General features: G+C 43.9%; 1 protein-coding gene across 1 annotated transcript in view; it reads right to left on the bottom strand.

The window, feature by feature from the left end:
* LOC126260391 (carboxypeptidase B-like) overlaps positions 1 to 22,891 on the bottom strand; it is a 57,886-nt gene that overhangs the window by 14,862 nt on the left and 20,133 nt on the right. The window contains exons 3-4 of the mRNA XM_049957718.1: positions 11,762 to 11,858; positions 6,709 to 7,014 (exon numbers count right to left, since the gene is read on the bottom strand). Of these exons, the coding sequence (XP_049813675.1) occupies positions 6,709 to 7,014; positions 11,762 to 11,858 (403 nt within the window). The remainder of the gene's footprint in view (positions 1 to 6,708; positions 7,015 to 11,761; positions 11,859 to 22,891) is intronic.

The following is a 22,891-nucleotide window of genomic DNA, read 5'->3' as shown; positions in this document are numbered from 1 at the left end:
TTTACGTTTCGAGTGGGCTCCTGGACTAATTGTTTAAAATAATTTTCTGAGAAAGCATTCAGTACAATTCCGGATGACGTTTCATCCCTGCCGCCGGCCTTAAACATATAATTTTTCCAGCATATCGAAGGTAGATTGAAGTCACCACCGACTTATAATTGTATGAGTGGGCTACCTATTTGAAATGAGACTCAAGTTTTCTTTGTACTGTTCAGCAACTATATCATCTGAGTCGGTGGGGCGGGGGGGGGGGGGGGGGCTGTATTGTCAAGTATAGCCCCTATCCATACTATTTCGCAGGAACTATCGCAATATTGTTTGTTATTCACTGATCGCGAATGATTGCCACGAGTGCTTAAAAAGGCCTTGTCTCCTATGTATGCGATGCTCTGTTGCCGTGGTGGTGACTGTTTCGGACACAGGTTTCCATCCGCAGTTTATGTTTCTCCTGGAACCCTCTAAAATCTTCAGTGTTTCTCGGTATACAGGAAGAAAATACACCGCTGATGGTAGCTCATGTCCGAAACCATCATCCACCAACGCAACTGAGCATCGCGTTCATAGGACACAAGGCTTTTCTACGTAGCATCTAGCTCCATTTGCTCCACTGGCAATAGTGGCAATCAGCCGCGATCACTGCATAACAAACAACGTCGTAAGACATTCCGCCTTCGGTCCGTCAGAGTACAAAGTCACGTTTGCCGCAGAAGGGTGGCCTAGTTGCAAGTGCTGGCTCCTATAAATTCGAAGGTCTATGGCACCATTGGATGATGTGTCTGTACATGGGTTCCTATCCTCAATTTGTTCCTCAAAACACCCTCTACAAGCCCTCGAAGTTTGTCGCAACATTTCTTGGATACCCTGTATATGTGACTCGTTATTTGTCTAAAAATACTGTGGGTGTAAGATGCTTCTATGATGGCAAAAGGTGAAGGATATGAGAGGGGTAACGCGTAAATATGTTCGAAACCAGCCTGTTCGTATTTCTTGCTACATTTTGTCCACATGTACGAAGTACTCTGTATCCCTTATTTGTGTTGTTCAGTGCGTCAACAGCGAGCGAGAATGAACGCTGCGTACTTCTCACAGATACAGAATTATACGTTTGCTTAGGATTGAACTGAAACTGCTGGCGCATAGGTAACAGATGAAATATGTGTACAGACACATTTGTGAAATATGTGTACAAATATATGTGAAATATATTATACACATTACCTGTAATATATACGATGTGTGAAATATACTTGAGGTACACGTGTGCAGGTGAATCCGCGGTCAAAAAGCTAATGTAATATAAATTATATTCAGTATAAAGCACTGAATTATAAATCAGACAAAAAGAAATATTAGAGAGAATAATAATTAGGAACATTATAGATGTCTGCGACGTGGACAGAGTGTACTCAAGCATCGTTAGTTGTCAGAGAAATCCAACAGTCGCCAATGAAACTAACTCCATGTCACTGATTCATGCTCCATTCGCATTGTTGTCTTGCCCACTTTCCTCGACAATTGGAGTGGTAAGGGACGTGTAAAGTTATTAATAAGAATGCGTAGTGGCCAGATTCATAAAGTGGCAAAATTGACCACATTAGTGATTGCGTACTGTCTGGATCGACACAGCCGTCCCAGTTGCCTTAAAAATGGCAGCCTGGTATTTCTCTTTCGTCTCCCTCGAGGTAAGTTGACTCATTGTTCATAGGTAGTGGTCATCACTTGATGGTAATAGCTGGCGACCACTAAGAGACAGATTTTCAATGTTCTGTGATCACGATACTGGCTGAATGTTCGACTGACGTCGCTCTGATGTTTGCGATCAGGCGGGAAACTTAGCTTGCCGACAACCCTACTTGCCTTAAAACGAAAATTCACACCCTGTTTGAACTTGAAGGCAACTGAACAGAGAGCACAGTAACTACAAAACACATTGTCCGTTCACGGTTAGATCTACAGCGCGCTCCACTTAACTACACTGAGAACGCAGGTTTTGCTGATTTATTCATCCTGCCACAAGAACTTCTTTATCGTTTAACCAGACATTCACCGTAATCTGCTCCATACCACCCTCTTCAGAAGCATCATTTGTGTCTTTTGATCTCAGACCTATTTCTCTGTAGTCTTATGATCACAGATAAACTGTGTGTACAGTCAACTGAGTAAGGGACATAAGGATTATGGTGCATGTCTGGTTTGATGAAAGATAATTTCTTGTGGCTTTAGTGTTGATAGGATGAATAAATGGACCAAAAAAAATGGTTCAAATGGTTCTGAGCACTATGGGACTTAACATCTGAGGTCATCAGTACCCTAGAACTTAGAACTACTTAAACCTAACTAACCTAAGGACATCACACACGTCCATGCCTGAGGCAGGATTCGAACCTGCGAATGTAGCGGTCACGTGGTTCCAGACTGAAGCGCCTAGAACCGCACGGCCACACCGGCCGGCTAAATCGACCAATAAATAATAACACAACTACGTTCGTAATTGGAACACTCAACACATTATCTTTTAAAATAATAGCACTGCGAGAAGTCACGCGGATTAAGAGCAGGTGATCTGGACGACCAGGGTCTAGGGGAATGGAGAAGGATATCAGTGTTTGAAGTCCCGTTGACAACGAGGTCATTAAAGACGGATCTCAAGGTCGTATTGGGGAAGTTTGGGCAAGAAAGTCTGCCGCGCCCTCTCAAAGGAGCCATCCCGGCATTTGCCTGAAACGATTTAGGGAAATCATGGAAAGCCGAACTCAGAATGGCCGGACGCGGGTTTGAACCGTCGTCCTCCCGAATGCTTTAGGGAACTGACGACTGATAATTGTAGCACTTCCGAAATGCCTCTGCCGCAACCGCTTCACTGGCTCTGCAATGTGTGGATGAGCGCCATCTTGGATAAAAATGATTCTACCGACAATGTTTAAGAGACAGAGAGGGGCGGGAAGGAAGAAGGATGTGGAGGTTGGCAGGAGGGAGAGGGGGAGGCTGTCGGTGTACAGAAGACTCTAACAGCGTTTGCCAGTGATGATACAGGCAACAGTAGCTGCAAGACTCATCTCCTCGAAAAAATACGGACTTGTGATAAAAGATGCTGTCAACTCGCACCGCACAGTTATATTTGCAGAAGGAAGTGGCGCCAGCTGATGTGCGAGCGGATTTTCAGTTGCCCATATTCTGCGTATTGACATGTCCTTGGAGATTGAAATGGGCTTCGTCTGTCAACGGATTGTTCCATGGCCATTCTTTGCCTACTTCCATGCGAGCAAGAAATTCCAGAGGGAACGTTTATCTTGTTGGCAACTTAGCAGTAAGCAACTCCAGAACTTGGGTGATTTTGTATGGATAACAATGCAGATGTTTCGTAAGATTTATCCACTGTGCTCGCAGGCATGTCCTACGTTCGGGCAATTCCCCATACACTGCATGTTTGCACACCACCGCTCGACCCCTCCTGCAATGCTCCGACCACATCGTCGACAGACGTCGGATCAACTGGTTTCCTCCCTCTGGCACATTGCACTTCAAACGAACTTGTCGTTTCGAATTTTGTAATCATTTTCTCCAGACTCTTAGCATAAATCGGACCAATGTCTTTTATCATGCCCTTGAGTGTCCGACACTTCCGCAGCTTTAACAGCAGCGCACGATCCTTTATGGACTTAAGTCAGTTGGGCTGTGTGCCGCGAGTCTTTCGGTGTACGTTTTCTGCCGCTTACAGCGCCATCTAATGGCCCAATTTTCGTTTTCTCTTTTTCTATGGCGTTTTCCTCTGCGTCAATAATATGCAGTGCAAATTTTACGTCATTTTGAGCAGTGGCTCTCTTTCTACACTGTTTTGAAGCTGGCACTTTAATTATGGAAACCCTTTACATTAGGAATACGTTGACATCAGATTTTGTTGTTTAGAATCCAAGTTTTTACATCAAGTGTACTCTGTGGCTGCCAACAGAAATAAGCCATAAGTCTATATTAGCACACTGACGTACAAAAAAAAAAGATCACAGCCAGAAAATGATCAATGTACAGTAATGAAGTTTCGGGAATACGTTTGTCAAGGCAACATATGTAAGTGGTTAACCTCGCAAGATCACATTAAAATGTAAGCGCTAGACGAGCCATCGCAAATATGAGAAGCTGGTACATTAAAAACCAGTGTAACCGCAATAGTGTTGAATGCAAGCGTGCACACGTACATCCATTGTGTTTTACAGGTGCCAGATGTCAGTTTGGGGGATAGTGTCCTATGTCTGTTGTATTTGGTAGGTCAATACAGGGACAGTAATTGCTGTTTGTGGATGACGATGTAGTTATCGTGCGTGATGTCCCATATGTGCTCGACTGGAGACAGATATGGTGATTGAAAAGGTCAAGGCAGCATGTCAACACTCTGTACAGCATGCTGGGTTAAAACAGCGGCACGTGGTCGAGCGCTATCGTGTTGGAAAATGCACCTGGTATGCTGTTCATGACTGGCATCAGAACAGGTCGAATCCCAGACTGACGTAAAAATTTGCAGTCAGGGTGTGTGGGATAACCGCGAGAGTGCTCCTGCTGTCACACAAAATCGCACCCCAGACCACAACTCCAGATGGTCCAGTGTGTCTAGCACGCAGACAGGTTGGTTGCAGGCCTTCAACTCGCCTCCTTGTAACCAAGACGAGGTCAAACTGGCACTGAGGAAGAACCGCCCCACCTTCCATCCAGACCTCCACCCGGTTCTCCAAAGAGTTCGCGCTTGACACCACTGAAGTCGCAAATGGCGGTGGTTTGAGGGCAGTGGAACGCACGCTACAGGGCATCTGTCTCGGAGCTGTCCTCGAAGTAAGCGATTTGTAACAGTTCGTTGTGTCACTGTAGTGACAACTGCTGCTTAAATTGCTGCTGCAGATGCAGTACGATGCGGCAGAGCCACACACCGAATAAAATGGTCTTCCCATTCGGTAGTGCCATGTGTCCATCCGGAGCCCGGTCTTCTTGCGACCATACATTCTCTCGACCACCACTGTCAGCATTCACGTGCATTGGCTACATTTCTGTCAAGTATTTCTGCAGTATCGCAGAAGCAACATCCAGCCACTGGTAGAAACACGCCTGTCAACTTTCGTTTATGTCACCCAAGTCCTTCCTGGTGTTGCGATTTTTTTCCGCCAGTGTGCATCATTTCATACGCAACATTAGGATTTTAGGGCAAGGTCTGAACCAAATATTTGTTCAGAATGTATGTTTTAAACTATGCATTCCGGTACAATGGTGGCCTATACCCCTTTTTTCGCTTACCATTTCAGTGTTTGCCATGTCCTAAGTTGTACGTGATTATTATAAGTCTGCTGAATGTGTTGCTATTATTGGTTTTATGCTTAACGTGACCTGTGGGCATCGGTAAAAATTACTGATGTTTTGGTTTGAATAACTATTTGGCGATGTTCCCTATTTATTGCTTGTGCTGCGAATTTACAATAGCTTTTACTTACGCTTTCTCGTGTTCATTGGCGAATCCAGAATGTTACCACATTGCTGTGGCTTTCATGCACTTTTCACTGACATTTACTTTTCAGGTAGGCTGCTGACCGTCATTTGTTCTACTGTGTTGTTTTCGATTGGCGGTCACGAAATTAGCGTGAGCGCACCCGAGTTTTCATATATATATATATATATATATATATATATATATATATATATATATATATATATATATTTACGGGACCAAACTGCTTAGGTCATCGGCCCCTAAGCTTACACACTACTTAATCTTATGGGACCAAATTGCTGAGGTCATCGGTCCCCTAAGCTTACACACTACTTAACCTAACTTAAACTAACTTACGCTATGGACAACAACACACACTCATGCCCGAGGGAGGACTCGAACCTCCGACGGGGGGAGCCGCGCGGACCGTGACAAGACGCACCAGACCGCGCGGCTGCACCCGAATTTATTCTTTGTTGTTTGTTAGTTAGTTTACAGTGTTGCAAAATACTGCTGGATCAATGATGACTTTGTCGCCCCATATGATACCTTTTGTGGTGATCTTTTATTATTCTTGATAAATGATACAGATGATTAACGTGTTTTACCGTTGTAAATCCCCAACACAATCTATATATATACTAAACCACACCAAGCGGATTTTTAAATCAAACCCTAGACGAAATTTTACTGGTGCCCACGAGTTACTTTAAACATGAAAACAACAACAACACATTCAGCAGGTAAAGAATAGCCAAGCACAGCTCAAGACGGTTCAACTGCAGCAATGATAAACTTCAAAAAGGGGAATCTACCAATATTTCACCGTTTAGACGTTATATTCTCGACAAAAATTTAACTCAGGTGTTGCTCGGAAATTGTGGCTGATTTTTGTTGAAAGCCACACGGCACACACAATATAAAAAAAGGTAAACATTATTTGTGATCTAAACAACGTCAAAATCTGATGTCCACATGTTCCTAACCTGCGTAAAATTTGTATGTTTGTCTTTCAGATACAATAAAAAAAAACGCACTGAAGATGCCAGAACTGCAGTGAAAAATGTATGGGGATTGAACAGAGCAATAATTCTGCTCTTGCAAGAATGCAGACCCTCTGTAATTCATTAATAAATCAGTAATTAAAGAGTGTCATTCCAACTGAGTGGCTTTGTTGGAATACAGTTTCTCTATAAATAGCAGCCCTACGACAGATACTAAGACAGCCAAGCAGTCATTACCTCTGTGAAAGTGTACTCGTAGCCATCGGGGTTGAGCACGGGGATGATGTGCCAGTCGACGCTGTCTGTGAGCGCGCTCTCGGCTGCGTTCTCGACCAGCTGGTTGATGACGTAGAGGGCGGCAGCTGGCGCGATCCACTCCCTGGCGTGGATGCCGGCGTCGATCAGGATGACCGGCCTGGAGCCGCCGCCTCCAGAGGATATCTGGATGATATCCAGAGGGCGACCCTCGTACGTCTGTCCGATGGTCTGCACAGTCACTGTACTGGGATAGCTTGATGCCAGCTGCGACAGGTACTGCCGAATCTGTGAAACCCAAATCAGAATGTTGGCTGGGTGCCTCGAAATTAGCGACAACCGAGGGATTCCGCATTGATAACCAACGGTATGGCAGACTATGATTGATGCTTGTGCAGTGTACCGATGTGACGTTATGGCATTCTGTTTATTGAATGAAAGGGAGGGGGTGAAGATTGGTGCCGAGATGTATACAACTCGACACTCGCTAGAATGCTACCCGTTTGGAGTAACACGATCTGGACTGACAAGCTAAGTGTCTCCGACTGAAAGGACAGATCACAGTCAGCTGTGTCAGATACTCGTACTATATGTCGCCGCGTAGAAGATGAATAATTAATGTACAACTTTAGTAAAAAGTCTGTTGATCTGGAACTTTAGGCAACCCTCCTTCAGTGCTTTAAATGCTGATGGTGAAAATTTCCCCTTTCTTCTGGATTCTACTTGGTTGGCTCTCGAAGGATGGTAGTGACGTAATGATTACAGCAACAAGGGCAGAATCGTCATTTTTTCTATAAACAGATTCGTCGCATTTAAAACAACGATTGTGGATTACTGGGGTATTCAGTACTGCGAGTAATAGCCGCAGCTAAATTTTTTACTGAATGTTATTTCGAAAATGGACGAGTAAGTCTGAAAGTAGGCCTAAACATCAACTATAATTAAACATAATACACAATCAACACATTGAATAAAAGATCAAATTAATAATGATGTCATAGAACTATATAACGTGGTATTGTAGTCAGTTTTGATGAAGAAAACGTCAGGTCGGAAAGCAAAATAAATAAACAGAACAATTAAAATTGCCTAACATTGTTAAGTGTTGTTTGGTCCACTACATAAGTTATTAGTTTCCTTTTAGTGTCTGCCATGAATCGATATAGTATATTTCCAAACACTGTTATAAATATACTCCATCCTCATAAACTAACCCTGTGACAAGATACTTCTCAAACGAAGTTCTGTCTACACAGCTTTCTTAGAAATTAAATCTATAGCTCTGTAAAAATCCATAATTTGTAATTTAAGCCACAAGATTTCAATTAATAAGTGAATAATAACAACATAAAGGGCATTTGGAAAGCTAAATATTCAAAATCTGTTACATCTCTGAAACTTAAAAGCGTTTCGTCTCATTATTTTCTTTTATTAAGGGTTGTTTACATTTCTGCTACTGGGTAGAGGCTGACAGCTACCAAATTAACATTCTTTAGCCATTGCGTACTTTAATTTATAATTTATGTAGGCAAAATACAATACCTAACACAAAAGTTAAGTACAGAGAACCGGAGGAAAAGAGGAAATGAATCTTCACTGGTTGAGAGAATATGTTATTTGATTTCACTTGTTACCAAAGAACTTGGCACTACAAGTCCACTTATCTTTGGACTTATCTGCAGGATGTTGCACTCCCTCTGGCAAGGATGCAGGCACTAATTCGACTGGGGAAAGTGTTTTAAAGCTGTTGTGTCCTGTTCTGAGGCAAAATAGCTCACAACTACTGTATGTGATCCATGATATCCTTTATACTGACACAGGAATGGAGTTGACGTCCGAACTGGTATCCCACATATTTTACTGTGGACAGATCTGGGGATCTTGCTGGACATATGAGTACATCAACATCCCGATGATGGGTCACAGGGACACTCGCCATATGTGGACGAAAACTGTCTCGTCCAAAAAATGGCACAACTGTACTGTCGCATGAGAGATAACACGTGATCACACAAGATGTTCCTGACGTTGTATTATTGTGTCAGAGTTTCCTTACTACTACCAGCCGTGAACTGAAGCTATACTCGGGAACGCCCCACAACATGAGTAACACCTCCGTGTCTCTCCAGAACATTGGATAAATGGCAGCTCTTCCCAGGCGGCCAGCAAACTCGCCAACGATGGTCACCCGGACACAGCGCTATGCCCTTCATCAGCAGTCCATGCTTCCCTGTCGCGTCACCACTCCAAATGTAGCCGTTAGTGTCATGGTGTTAACGGCAGCCAAAGCGTGGGACCGTAATTCTCTAGTCTGGCCGCTGCTGTTTTCCGACCGATAGTGTGGAGTAACACAGAATGTGGCAGGAGGTCCATTACTTCATCTCGGATGGCAGATGCAGGTGTGAAGGGGCTATGATGTGTTTGGAACACATTATGTTGATCCATCTTTGTGCTGGTCAGATGTGATTGACTAGAATCTTGACAACGTGTATATCTGCACTCACCTTCTCGTGCAGCCCAACAACCGGCTACTGTCAGATTCGACTTTCCTACAAATCTTGATATAGCCCGATTGGACCAGCCTGTCAAATGGAAACCCCAATGATGTCCCTTTCGAACTCTTCCAGGTGCTGACAATTCTGTCTCACATGCGTATGTGGTAACTCTGTGGCTTTCACAGTGATCATTCAACATCTAACGTTGTCCACGTCCTATCAGACTTGGTAAAAGCACTAAACACAAACAACATTAGTCTCATCCAGTGGCCATTCTAACTGTCACAGGAAATTGCAACTCCCATGATTAACATACCAGCCAATGGTGAGTAAGTGTGTGAAGTAACATTGACAATCGACCATGTCTTCTGGGAGCTTCACGTTTTCTGTAAGGCAGTGTAAATTATTTTCGTGACACAATGAATGTGACGTAGATTATATTCATGATGAGAACGTCTTGATAAAGGGTCCTAGTAATTGTGGGTAGGGATTGCGATGTGGCAAGAACTGGAGAAGATGTTAGATGGAAAAATATGTGACATGGCTATGTGGAAAGGAAGTGATAGTGGGATTGTAGGATGTCAGCTGGGCGAGGAAACTGTACTTTGGAGATTACATTTGGAATGGGTTGGGAGGAATAGATTTCAGCGCTGAGTTCGTGATATGGAAGGGGATGGCGTTAGAAATTAGACTGGGAGAGGATATGGTGTGTTTTTAAGATTAATTAGGTTGATTCGTCTGTTCCACATTCTCAGGTGAAGGCCTTTGGTGCAGAATACTCGGGTGTTATTTCCTGCAATTAGTACCTAAGGTTTTGCAGGATTGCTGGAGAGGTATCACTGATTATTTCATGGGGTAAACTTGTTGAGATGGAGTTTCAGGGATGAATGTAGGGTACTATTGTGTGCAGGGAAGGTCATGCTCTCAGCATACTGTAATAGGTATGCAGGAGGGATGAGTTTTTGGACCTCAGATGTTAAAGGAGTGGTAGCCACACTGCATTACCAGCTTAGATTTATAACAGTGAGACATAGATTTTCTGTGCAAGAAACATTCAAGCATTGTGGGCTGCTCAGCGAGATATGGACAGGTGCATGATGAGAATTCCTAAGAGAGTCAATGGAAGAAGCATGCAGAGCAGGAAAAAGACTGGAGTGGAGACCTTAATTATAACCATACTGAAAAAGAAATAGAGTTGGACGGGGCACGTAGCCAGGTGAATGGACGGACCAGGGAATTCAGAGTCCAAAGTGGCTACTACACTGCCGAAAAGAAATTAGTTCACCTCAAAGACGACGTCGATTTTGATATAATGTTGGCATATGGGACGTGGAGGGTAGTAGTTTACGACATTTCCTCTCTATTTTGCCGTGTCGCTGCAGGATTAATAACATAGCCGCTAAAGCAGGGTGCATGTGAGTTTACATATTTTTTTGCCCTTTTATGCACTCCCACTTCTCATAACTCGATATGACCACAAACTCTCCGCTACGGTCTCATTCTTAATAAATGAACCTGTAATGAACACGATACTCTTCTTCAGAGCTTCTCAGTTTCCTCTAGTAGCTCTATATGGCACAGGTCCCAAACTGACAAGCAATATTCCAGTATTGGTCGGATAAGTGTTTTATAGGCTGCCTCCTTTGTGGGTGGACTACACTTGGTGAGGATTCTTCTAGTGAATCTCAGTCAGACATATGCCTTACCTTGTACTAGTTTTATGAGGTTGCTCTACCTTAAATCGTTCTCTTTTAGAGAGGTGCTGGAATTGTGGAAAATGGTCCATCCCACAATTTGAAATAGTATTTAGGTATGATAACGCCCACCACATTCGAATACGACCATACGTTAGCTTTTTTCGTGATTCTAACCGATTTATTGGAGTCCTCCCTACAGTCCGTGCCTCGATGTGATGTTTATCTCAGTGAACGACAAAAGAAGCGCTTGTGTGGTAAGCGTAGGCATTTAACAGCGTACAAAGATTTCACTTCATTATGAGGACACTACAACCCCGTTAGCACCTTCCGGTTTATTAACGCGCATGACCAGTTACGAGATATTCAGCGCCATGATCAATGTCACGGTGTAAATAAAGCTTTCTTCACTTCGTCATGACGTGACAACATTAAATACAAGGAGATATTTTCCGAACAGGAATTTGTGCCTTGCTGTAGCGACGAACAGACGATTGATAGCAAACATTGTAACCAAGATGAAACGCTTGGCATACAACGACTATGGCCCATGTTCTCTGCTTATCGTCTAGCCGTACGAAATACTATAAAATTAGAAACAGTTTCGTTTCGGTAAAAGGTGTATAAGATACTGTAACAGTTTCAAGAGAAATGTTCATCATAATTAGCAGACAGTCGCAAGCGAATGAGTAAGGATTTCACAAATTATGTCTAGGTATCTACGTCCGGCTCATATGTTAATATTGATCGTACTTAGTTACATAAAATTGTTGTACATTTTGAACTTCCATCTTTTGGTTGTTACAGGAAGCCAGACAATATACTCTTAGCTCTAGCAATACTCACATCATCGTAGCGTTGGTACTCGGTGAATGATATGCGGTCCTCGGGGCTTTTGGGGATGGATCTCACTAGCGTCAGATTTCGCTCCTTTTCGAAGATCCTGAAAATCGACATTGGTAGTACTTGTACATCATAGAAATGATTCTGTTTACAATAGAACGCATCGTTCTTTCAACATAAATAATAATAACACTAGTAGTAATAGTAATAATAATAATAAATTTTATTATTATTATTATTAATGCAAAAACAAGACATTACAATACAATAACGAAGCTAGAATGTCTATATGCAGGCGAATGTCTAGCATTAAACTACCTTCATTTTCTTTAGATTTTATCCCGTATTTACAGAGGGTCGGCATTGTTAGTATCTAATTTGGCATTGTTAATGTTAGAGGATGGCTAGCTGCTATTCCTGTCACCTTCCCTTCGCTCCTGGGAAGGAATTTGTGTACCCCAACCGTCTGCATCATGTAAAAGTGTGGGAACGTGATGTCATGTAAAAGTGTGGGAACGTGATGTCATGTAAAAGTGTGGGAACGTGATGTCATGTAAAAGTTCAAAATAGTTCAAATGGCTCTGAGCACTATGGGACTTAACATCTGAGGTCATCAGTCCCCTAGAACTTAGAACTACTTAAACGTAACTAAACTAAGGACATCACACACATCCGTGCCTGAGGCAGGATTCGAACCTGTGACCGTACCTGTCGCGCGGTTCCAGACTGAAGCGCCTAAAACCGATCGGCCACCAAGACCGGCCACGTAAAAGTGTGGGAACGTCATTTCATGTAAAAGTGTGGAAACGTTATCTAAATGAATGTAAATAGTGTAATTGAGAGGTGACTTGGGTACAAGCCCAGTATTCGCCTAGTAGGATGCGGGAAACCACCTAAAAATCACAGGTGGCTGGCCGACACTTTGAATCTCATCGTCAATGCCGTGCGTGGTAGCCGCGCGGTCTGATGCGCCTTGTCAAGGTCCGAGTGGCTCCCCACGTCGGAGATTCGAGTCCTTCTTCGGGCATGGGTGTGTGTGTTGCCCACAGCGTAAATTAGTTTAAGTTACATTAAGTAGTATGTAGTCTTAGGGACCGATGACCTCAGTAGTTTGGTCCCATAAGACCTTCCCACAAATTTCCCAATTTTTCATCGTTAAACAGCTGGGCGAATTAGATCCGGGGCTGGCACGCCTTCCCTAATCCCAGTAGAGGAGTGTTTACAGGCGCCGCTAACCGAACGGCTTGTAGCATACCCAAGAGCAGATATATGCTCAGATCACAATGACCAGTGATGAACAGTAGGCTGAAGTCAGGAAGAATCGATACGCAAAGAAGTGGGATACAGAACTACTAAGGAATGACGAGATACACTTTAAGCTATCTAAGGCTATAGATACAGCAATAGGGAATAGCATAGTAAGCAGTACAGTTGAAGAGGAATGGACAACTCTAAAAAGGGCAATCACAAAAGTTGGAAACAAAAACATAGGTACGAAGAAGGTAACTGCAAAGAAACCATGGGTAACAGAAGAAATACATCAGTTGATCAATAGAACAAGCAAATACAAAAATGTTCAGGGAAATTCAGGAATACAAATATACAAGTCATTGAGCAATGAAATAAGTAAGAAGTGCTGGGAAACTAAGAGGAAAGAGCTGCATGAAAAATGTGAAGAAATCGAAAAAGATATGATTGTCAGAAGAACTCAGCATACAGAAAAGTCAAAACAATCTTCGGTGAAATTAAGCGCAAGGGTGGTAACTTTAAGTGTGCAACGAGAATTCCACTGTTAAATGTAGAGGAGAGAGAGGATATGTAGAAAGAGTTCACTGGGGGACTCTATAGGGAAAAGTTTTGTTTAGAAGAAGAAACAGGAGTCGATTTAGAAGATAGAGCGGATTCAGATTACAATCAGAGTTTAATAGGGCTCTGGAGAACTTAAGATCAAATAAGGTAGAAGGGATCGATAACGTTCCATCAGAATGTCTGAAATCATTAGGGGAAATGGCAACAAAACGACTATTCACGCTTGTATGTAGAATGTATGAATCTGGAAAAATACCACCTGACTTTCGGAAAAATATCATCCACATAATTCCGAAGACTGCAAGAGCTGACAAGACGAGAATTATTGCACAATCTGCTTATCAGCTCATGCATCCAAGTTGCTGACAAGAATAATATGTCGAAGAAAGAAAAAGAAAATTGCGGATGTGTTAGATGATCGTCAGCTTGACTTCAGAAAAGGTAAAGGCAACAGAGAGACAATTCTGACGTTGCGGTTGATAATGAGCTCAAGTCTAAAGAAAAATCAAGCCACGTTCACAGAATTTGTCTATCTGGAAAAAGCGTTCGACAATGTAAAACAGGGCGAGATACTCAAAATTCTGAGAAAAATAGGGGTAAGCTGGAGCGAGAGACGGGTAATATACAATATGTACAAGATCCAAGAGGGAATAATATGTGTGGACGACCAAGAACGAAGTGCTCGGATTAGAATAGGGTGTAAGACATGGATGTAAACTTTCGCACCTACTGTTCAATCTGTACATCGAAGAAGGAATGATGGAAATAAAAGACAGGTTCAGGAGTGGAACTAAAATTTAAGGTGAAAGGATATCGATAATACAATACGATGATAACATTGCTATCCTGAGTAAAAGTAAAGAACAATTACTTGATCTGCTGAATGGAATGAACAGTCTAAGGAGTGCAGAATGTGGATTGAGAGTAAATAGAAGAAAGACGAAAGTAATGAGAAGTAGCAGAAATGCGCACAGCGAAAAACTTAACATCGCGATTGATGATCACGAAGTAGATGAAGTTAAGGAATTCTGGTATCAAGATAGCAAAATAACCAGTAACTGATGGAGCATGGAGGACATTAGATTCATAATAGCACTGGTAAAAAGTGAATTGCTGGCCAAAACAAGTCTGCTAGTATCAAACATAGACCTTAATTTGAGGAAGAAATTTCTGAGTGTGTACGTTTGGAGCACAGGATTATATGGTAGTGAAACATGGAGTTGGGAAAACCGGAACAGAAGAGAATCGAAGGATTTGAGTTTTGGTGCTGCAGACGAATGTTGAAAATTAGGTTGACTGATAAAATAAGGAATGAGGAGGTTCTGCGCAGAATCGGAGAGGAAAGGAATATGCGGAAAACACTGACAAGGAGAAGGGACAGGATTGTAGGACATACGTTAAGACATGAGGGAATGGCTACCATGGTACTAGAGGGAGCTGCATAGGGCAAAAACCATGGAGGAAGACAGAGAGTGGAATACACCTAGCAAATAATTGAGGATGTAGGTTGCAAGTGCTACTCTGAGGAGAAGAGGTTGGCACAGGAGAGGAATTAGTGGCGGACCGCATCAAACCAGTCAGAAGACTGATGACTCAGAAACAAAACTGTTCAGTCGTGACTATTGTACCTAAGTTTTTTTTCCTGTCTAATATATCAGCCGGCCGGTGTGGCCGAGCGTTTCTAGGCGCTTCAGTTTGGAACCGCTACAGTCGCAGGTTCGAGTCCTGCCTCGAGAATGGATGTGTGTGCTGTCCTTAGGTTAGTTAGGTTTAAGTAGTTCTAAGTTCTAGGGGACTAATGACCTCAGATGTTAAGTCCCATAGTGCTCAGAGCCATTTGAACCATTTTTCTAATATATCAGGTTGTGTTATCCTTGCTTCCTTCAGGGCCTCCTTTAATGCATCAATCAGTTTCACAGTTTCCTTTTTAGCATTAGTGCGAAATTCGTAGAATTGCACAACTTTCCTTGTTAATCTGTTTGGATCCATTCTTTTAGTTCCCTTAGAATTTTAGAACGAGGTTGTGCGTATCAGAATTTATGTTGGTATAATCTTCAAGTTCTTTGTTTGAGCTTGGTCTATACATTCACGTTTCAGTATACGATGACTGGCTGAAATGTAATGCCTCTGAATATTTTATGACACTACTCTTACGTGTTCGAATAAAACAAAAGTTATTAACATTCTGCCTCATCATTCCTCATGTGCACATATTTATTTCTCAGCATTTCTTCCAATGAAAAACCCGTTTGATGACACCGTCACTGTAGAATATTTGTCTTTCTCGATGACACCGATTCCTGCACCGTTTAATCAATATTTAAGTTAGGTCCTCGAAGGTGTTTTCACGTTTTGGACACAGATCAAAATTGCATGGGGCCATGTCGGGACTGTAAGAAGGATGAGGATAAAACGCTGCAAATACGTTGACATGAAGACGAAAGATGTGGAACATTAGTAACGTTTATGTTATTTGAAAAGCTTTAATAGTTTCTGTATAAATATCTCGGAAGCGTTACTTTTCAGCACGAGCTCATAATTTTAACCTAAAAGTTTCCAGATTACATTTCGTTATCTCTTTTGGTCTCCTCCAGTGTTTCTCTTCCTGTTTAAAACGTGTCTTTCAGGCTCATGAAGTTACCGTCATTTCATGACTAAGTTGTTGTGTCTGAGTTTTGTGTTATTTGACATGCCTTTTTTGTTATAGATATATTTTGTAAGTCAGGTTTTAAATAATTTCTTATTGACGTGACTATCGTCTGCAGTCCCTGTAGGATGGGATCTTTTAAATGGGCGATGTTCATATGTCACGTTCCATGCCTACGAGTGGAACTCCAGTGCTTGTAGGCACTATGCACTGTTCGTTTTGTTACACCAACAGATCAAAAATGGCTATGAGCACTATGGGACTTAACATCTGAGGTCATCAGTCCGCTTGAACTTCGAACTACTTAAAGCTAACTAACCTAAGGACATCACACATATCCACGCCCAAGGCAGGATTCGAACCTCCGACCGTAGCAGTCGCGCGGTTCCAGACTGAAGCGCCTAGAACCGCTCGGCCACCACGGCCGGCACCAACAGATCGAGCAACCTGATTCAAAGTGAGGTAATGGGCAGGTCCAAGCACGACAGCTCCTTTCTGCTATTCTATCACGCCTCCAGATCGACCCATCTTAATGTGCTGATTCTGTACCATCAACTGTCACATGCACACCACTTCACTGCAATGTCTTACGACACTTTTTCTTTTTTTGTTTATTATATTTCAATTCCCCATCGGGGCGGGTTGGCAGCAGCATATGCGCTGGTCTTCAGCCGAAAGACATAGAACAAACAAAAGAAGACATTTAAAATTATACAAAAGAGAGAATATGGTGAACACAGAAAAAAGAGGGAACATCATGGAAGGCAATAGATAAAAAAAGGGCGACTGTAAAATGGAGATAAAAACAGTAAAAAAGTAGCGCACACAAAAACCACACACTGGGACAATGAAAAGAACACAAGGCACAGTTTGACCGGAGCATAAAAGTATCGACAGATGGCGTAGCATATAGCAAACACTGACAGCGAACCTCAAGGCAGCACACAATTAAAATCACACCTCTTGACGCACAGGAGAAACAGCACTAAACACAACACTGACGAGGCACACTGACAATGATCAAAACAGAGGATCTGCCAGGTGCAAGGAGATGAGGGAGACTGGAAGAAGGGAGGGAAGAAGGGGAAGAGAGGGGGGGGAGATGGGCGGGTGGTGCGCTGAAGAGGGCCAGGTAGGAAAAGAGGCAAGGATGGGGTGCAGGGTCCCAGGGGTGGGGGGGGGGGGAAGGAGGATAATCCGCTCTGAGAGAAGGAGGGGAGAGGAAACACAGGGGGGAGGGAAACAAGGCCAGGTTGGAAGGAAGGGTAGATGTCACGGCAAAGTTCATCATCTGGGAGGGGGAGGCGCTGGAAATTGCCCTGTTGAAGGAGATGGAGGGTGTGGAGGTGGAGAGAGGGAGGGATGCAGCGATAGTTGTGCGGCAATGGGTGGGAGGTGGAGAGGAAAGAGGAAACCAGAGAGTGGGGGGATCAAGCTTGCGGACAATGTAAAGGATGCGGAGATGTTGGAGGAACAGGAGGAGGTGGTGGTGGAAGGAGATGAAATCATACAGGAGCTGTGTGGGGGAAGGAAGGCATATATGGAAGGCAAGGGCCTTGTAAAAGCGGGTGGGTGCAGAGATCCAGGCAATGCTGCCATAACAGAGGATCGGATGGATGAGGAATTTGTAGGTGTGGTGGATGGTAGAAGGATGCAATCCCCATGTCCAGTCAGACAGGAGTTTCAGGAGGTGGAGGCGGGAATGGGCTTTCTTCTGGATGGTCTGGAGGTGAGGGGTCCAGGTGAGGTGACAGTCGAGGGTGAGGCCAAGGTATCTCAGGGTGGGGATGAGCTGGTTGGGATAACCATAAAGGGTGAGGTAGAAATCATGGAGACGAAAGGAGCGGGTGGTGCGGCCTATGATGATTTCCTGGGTTTTGGTGGGGCTGAGACAGAGGAACCATTGGTTACACCAAGTGGTGTAGCAGAGCAGTTAGTCCACGAACCCACGCGAATTGTAAATGGTTGCAAAAACACACTTGACCTCTTAGCCACAAACAATCCAGAGCTAATAGAGAGCATCATGACTGATACAGGGATTAGTGATCACAAGGTCTTTGTAGCTAGGCTCAATACCGTTTCTTCCAAATCCACCAGAAACAAACGCAAAATAATTTTATTTAAAAAAGCGGATAAAGTGTCACTAGAAGCCTTCCTAAGAGACAATCTCCATTCCTTTCGAACTGACTATGCAAATGTAGACGAGATGTGGCTCAAATTCAAAGATTTAGTAGCAACAGCAATTGAGAGATTCATACCTCATAAATTGGTAAGAGATGGAACTGATCCCCCATGGTACACAAAACAGGTCCGAACGCTGTTGCACAGGCAATGGAAAAAGCATGCGAAGTTCAGAAGAACGAGAAATCCCAAAGATTGGCTAAAATTTACAGACGCGCTAAATTTGGCACGGACTTCAATTCTAGATGCCTTTAATAGGCTCCACAACGAAACATTGTCTCGAAATTTGGTAGAAAATCCGAACAAATTCTGGTCGTATGTAAAATACACATGCAGCAAGACGCAGTCAATACCTTCGCTGCGCAGTGCCGATGGTACTGTTACCGACGTCCGTGCCGCTAAAGCGGAGTTATTGAACGCAGTTTTCCGAAATTCCTTCACCAGGGAAGACGAATGGAATATTCCAGAATTTGAAACACGAACAGCTGATAGCATGAGTTTCTTAGATGTAGATACCTTAGGGGTTGCGAAGCAACTCAAATCGCTTGATACGGGCAAGTCTTCAGGTCCAGATTGTATACCGATTATGTTCCTTTCAGATTACGCTGATACAATAGCTCCCTACTTAGTAATCATATACAACCGCTCGCTCACCGATAGATCTGTTCCTATAGATTGGCAAATTGCGCAGGTCGCACCAGTGTTTAGGACGTAATCCATCTAACTACAGACCTATATCATTGACGTTGGTTTGCAGTAGGGTTTTGGAGCATATACTGTATTCAAACATTATGAATCACCTCGAAGGGAACGATCTATTGATACGTAATCAGCATGGTTTCAGAAAACATCGTTCTTGTGCAACGCAGCTAGCTCTTTATTCGCACGAAGTAATGGCCGCTATCGACAGGGGATCTCAGTTGATTCCGTGTTTCTGGATTTCCGGAAAGCTTTTGACACCGTTCCTCACAAGCGACTTCTAATCAAGCTGCGGGCCTATGGAGTATCGTCTCAGTTGTGCGACTGGATTAGTGATTTCCTGTCAGGAAGGTCGCAGTTCGAAGTAATAGACGGCGAATCATCGAGTAAAACTGAAGTGATATCAGGTGTTCCCCAGGGAAGCGTCCCGGGACCTCTGCTGTTCCTGATCTATTTAAATGACCTGGGTGACAATCTGAGCAGTTCTCTTAGGTTGTTCGCAGATTATTCTGTAATTTACCGTATAGTAAGGTCATCCGAAGACCAGTATCAGTGGCAAAGCGATTTAGAAAAGATTGCTGTATGGTGTGGCAGGTGGCAGTTGACGCTAAATAACGAAAAGTGTGAGGTGACCCACATGAGTTCCAAAAGAAATCCGTTGGAATTAGATTACTCGATAAATAGTACAATTCTCAAGGCTGTCAATTCAACTAAGTACCTGGGTGTTAAAATTATGAACAACTTCATTTGGAAAGACCACACAGATAATATTGTGGGGAAGGCGAGCCAAAGGTTGCGTTTCATTGGCTGGACACTTAGAAGATGCAACAAGTCCACTAAAGAGACAGCTTACACTACACTCGTTCGTCCTCTGTTAGAATATTGCTGCGCGGTGTGGGATCCTTACCAGGGGGGATTGACGGAGGACATCGAAAGGGTGCAAAAAAGGGCAGCTCGTTTTGTATTATCACGTAATAGGGGAGAGAGTGTGGCAGATATGATACGCGAGTTGGGATGGAAGTCATTATAGCAAAGACGTTTTTCGTCGCGGCGAGATCTATGTACGAAATTTCAGTCACCAACTTTCTCTTCCAAATGCGAAAATATTTTGTTGAGCCCAAACTACATAAGTAGGAATGATCATCAAAATAAAATAAGAGAAATCAGAGCTCGAACAGAAAGGCTTAGGTGTTCGTTTTTCCCGCGAGCTGTTCGGGAGTGGAATGGTAGAGAGATAGTATGATTGTGGTTCGATGAACCCTCTGCGAAGCACTTAAATGTGAATTGCAGAGTAGTCATGTAGACGTAGATGGTGAACTGGTTAAGGTGGGTTTGGAGGGTATGTTTGAACCGTTGAAGGGTAGGATAGAGAGTCAGAAAGGCGGTGTCATCAGCATACTGGAGAAGGTGGACAGTTGGGGGTGGCTTGGGCATATCAGCCGTATACAAGAGATAAAGGAGATGGGAGAGGACAGAGCCCTGGGAGACGTCAGCAGTGGGAAAAAAGATATGGGAGTTGCTGTTGTGGAGAGTGACATAGGAAGGATGGTGCGAGAGGAACGAATCAAACATATGGACAAAATTGATAGGCATGGTGTAGGTTTCGAGTTTAAAGAGGAGACTCGGATGCCATACATGGTCATAGGCATTTTGGAGGTAAAGGAAAACAAAAATGATGGAGCAATGGGAGTTGAGCTGGAGGGAGAGAAGGTGAACGAGGTTAAGGAGTTGGTTTTCAGTGGAAAAGGAGGGTCGGAAGCCACATTGGGTAAGGGAGAGGAGGTGGTGTTGAGTAAGGTGCTGATGGATATGGTGGGAGAGAATGGATTCGAAGATCTTACTGAAGTCAGAGTTGAGGTAGATGGGACGATAGGAAGAGGTGGCAGAAGGGGGTTTGTTGGGTTTGAGGAATAAGAGGACGGGGGAGGTCTTCCACAGGTCAGGGTAGAAGCCGGTTGAGAGGATGACGTTATAGAGATGGGCGAGGACAGTCAGGAAGGAATAGGGGCTTTCTCGAAGGTGGCGGGAGGTGACACAGTCGTGAGCAGGGGCCGTGTCTTGTGCTGTGATGGGAATGTTTATTTCGGAGGGGGGCAACTGCCCCCAGTACTGGAGCCTAGGAGCAAGTGGAACGACCGAGGTATTGGCACATTCCATGATGGTGGGGAAAAGAGACTAATCAAAGTGGGGATCATCTGGGATGGAGAAGACCTAGGAAAGGTGGGGAGCGAAGTGGTTGGCCTTACTGAGGTTGTCAGGAAGGGGGCGATCGTTATGGAGAAGGGGGTAGTGGGTAATGGAAAGGGAACCAGTAAAGCAATGGAAGGCGGACCAGTACTTGGAGGAGTTGATAGGGAGGGTGGCGTTGAGTCGTGTGCAGGTCTGGCGCCAGTCTCGGCGTTTCGTTGCTGTAATAAGGTTCCGTACTTGTCGCTCTATTTGTCGGTGGCGTTGGAGTGTATCCGTGTCACGAGTGCGCAAGAAGGAGCGATAGAGGTGGCGGGATTCACGGAGGAGGAGGACAGCCCGCGGAGGGATCTTACGACAACACCAGAGGGTCATATTAACGGCAGATATGCTTTATACACCATCGAGAGCAGGGGTAGCCAACCGTTTTTTCATACCGCCAACTTTCGTATCTCTGTAGTAGTAAATTTCCTAACCACCTATCGGTTCTACATTAATAGTAATCTGCGAAGGGCGTTCAATAAGTAACGCAGCACTTTCTTTTTCTGCGCCAGATCCGACTGAAAATGTGAAGAATGTGTTGTGGGACTTCGTGCAATATCCCTGCTTCAGCCCCCATAGTTTCATGAAGTACCTATAGGTGGTGGCGCTACATGCAGCCTTCAAAATGGCGTCTGCAACGGAGATGTGTTCCAAGCAGAGAGCTGTCATTGAGATTCTTCTGGAGGAAAACCCGAGCATCGCAGATACTCACAGGCGCTTCCATAATGTCTGCGCAGACTTGACTGTGAACAAAAGCACTGTGAGCTGTTAGGCGGCTCGTCGCTCATCATCGCAACAAGGTCGCGCTAACCTGCCGGCTGGCCGCACACAGCTGTGAGTATGGAACGTGCGGACAGTCTCATTCGATACGATATTGTAGTACCTGGCACTGAAATGTCGTATTTATCCGAAGCAACCGGGCAAGCGACTTTCAGCTAAAATGTCTACTCTGTACAGAAATATACATAATGGATGTAAGAATGCAGTTTGTAGACACATGGCTGAAGATATTGCATGCATGGTGTGGCCTGCTCGCTCTCCCTATTTGAAATGGCTCTGAGCACTATGGGACTTAACATCTATGGTCATCAGTCCCCTAGAACTTAGGACTACTTAAACCTAAATAACCTAAGGACAGCACACAACACTCAGTCATCACGAGGCAGAGAAAATCCCTGACCCCGCCGGGAATCGAACCCGGGAACCCGGGCGCGGGAAGCGAGAACGCTACCGCACGACCACGAGCTGCGGACTCTCCCTATTTGAATCCCATAGAGAATGTCTGGGATACACTAGACGTCAATACCCACCAACCACTCTCCAAGATTTGGGAGCAGCTCCGCAGGAAGAGTGGGCGTTATAACATGACATTGCAGACTTTATTCACAGCATGGGCCGTCGTTGCCAGGCCTGTATTTTTACCAGAGGTGGTCACACCCCATAGTGAGCACATTAGCCAGTTTTCGGAATTTGTGTGCAAACCTGTTAAGTTGAAAAAAAAAAAAAAACGAAGAATATTATCGTCTGCTGTTATGCATGTTGCAGTTGTTTACATTTTCTATACTTTA

Source organism: Schistocerca nitens, chromosome 5 (assembly GCF_023898315.1).
Source record: "Schistocerca nitens isolate TAMUIC-IGC-003100 chromosome 5, iqSchNite1.1, whole genome shotgun sequence".
In the NCBI taxonomy this organism is placed as follows: Eukaryota; Metazoa; Arthropoda; class Insecta; order Orthoptera; family Acrididae; genus Schistocerca; species Schistocerca nitens.
This window is presented reverse-complemented; position numbering and strand designations above follow the sequence as displayed.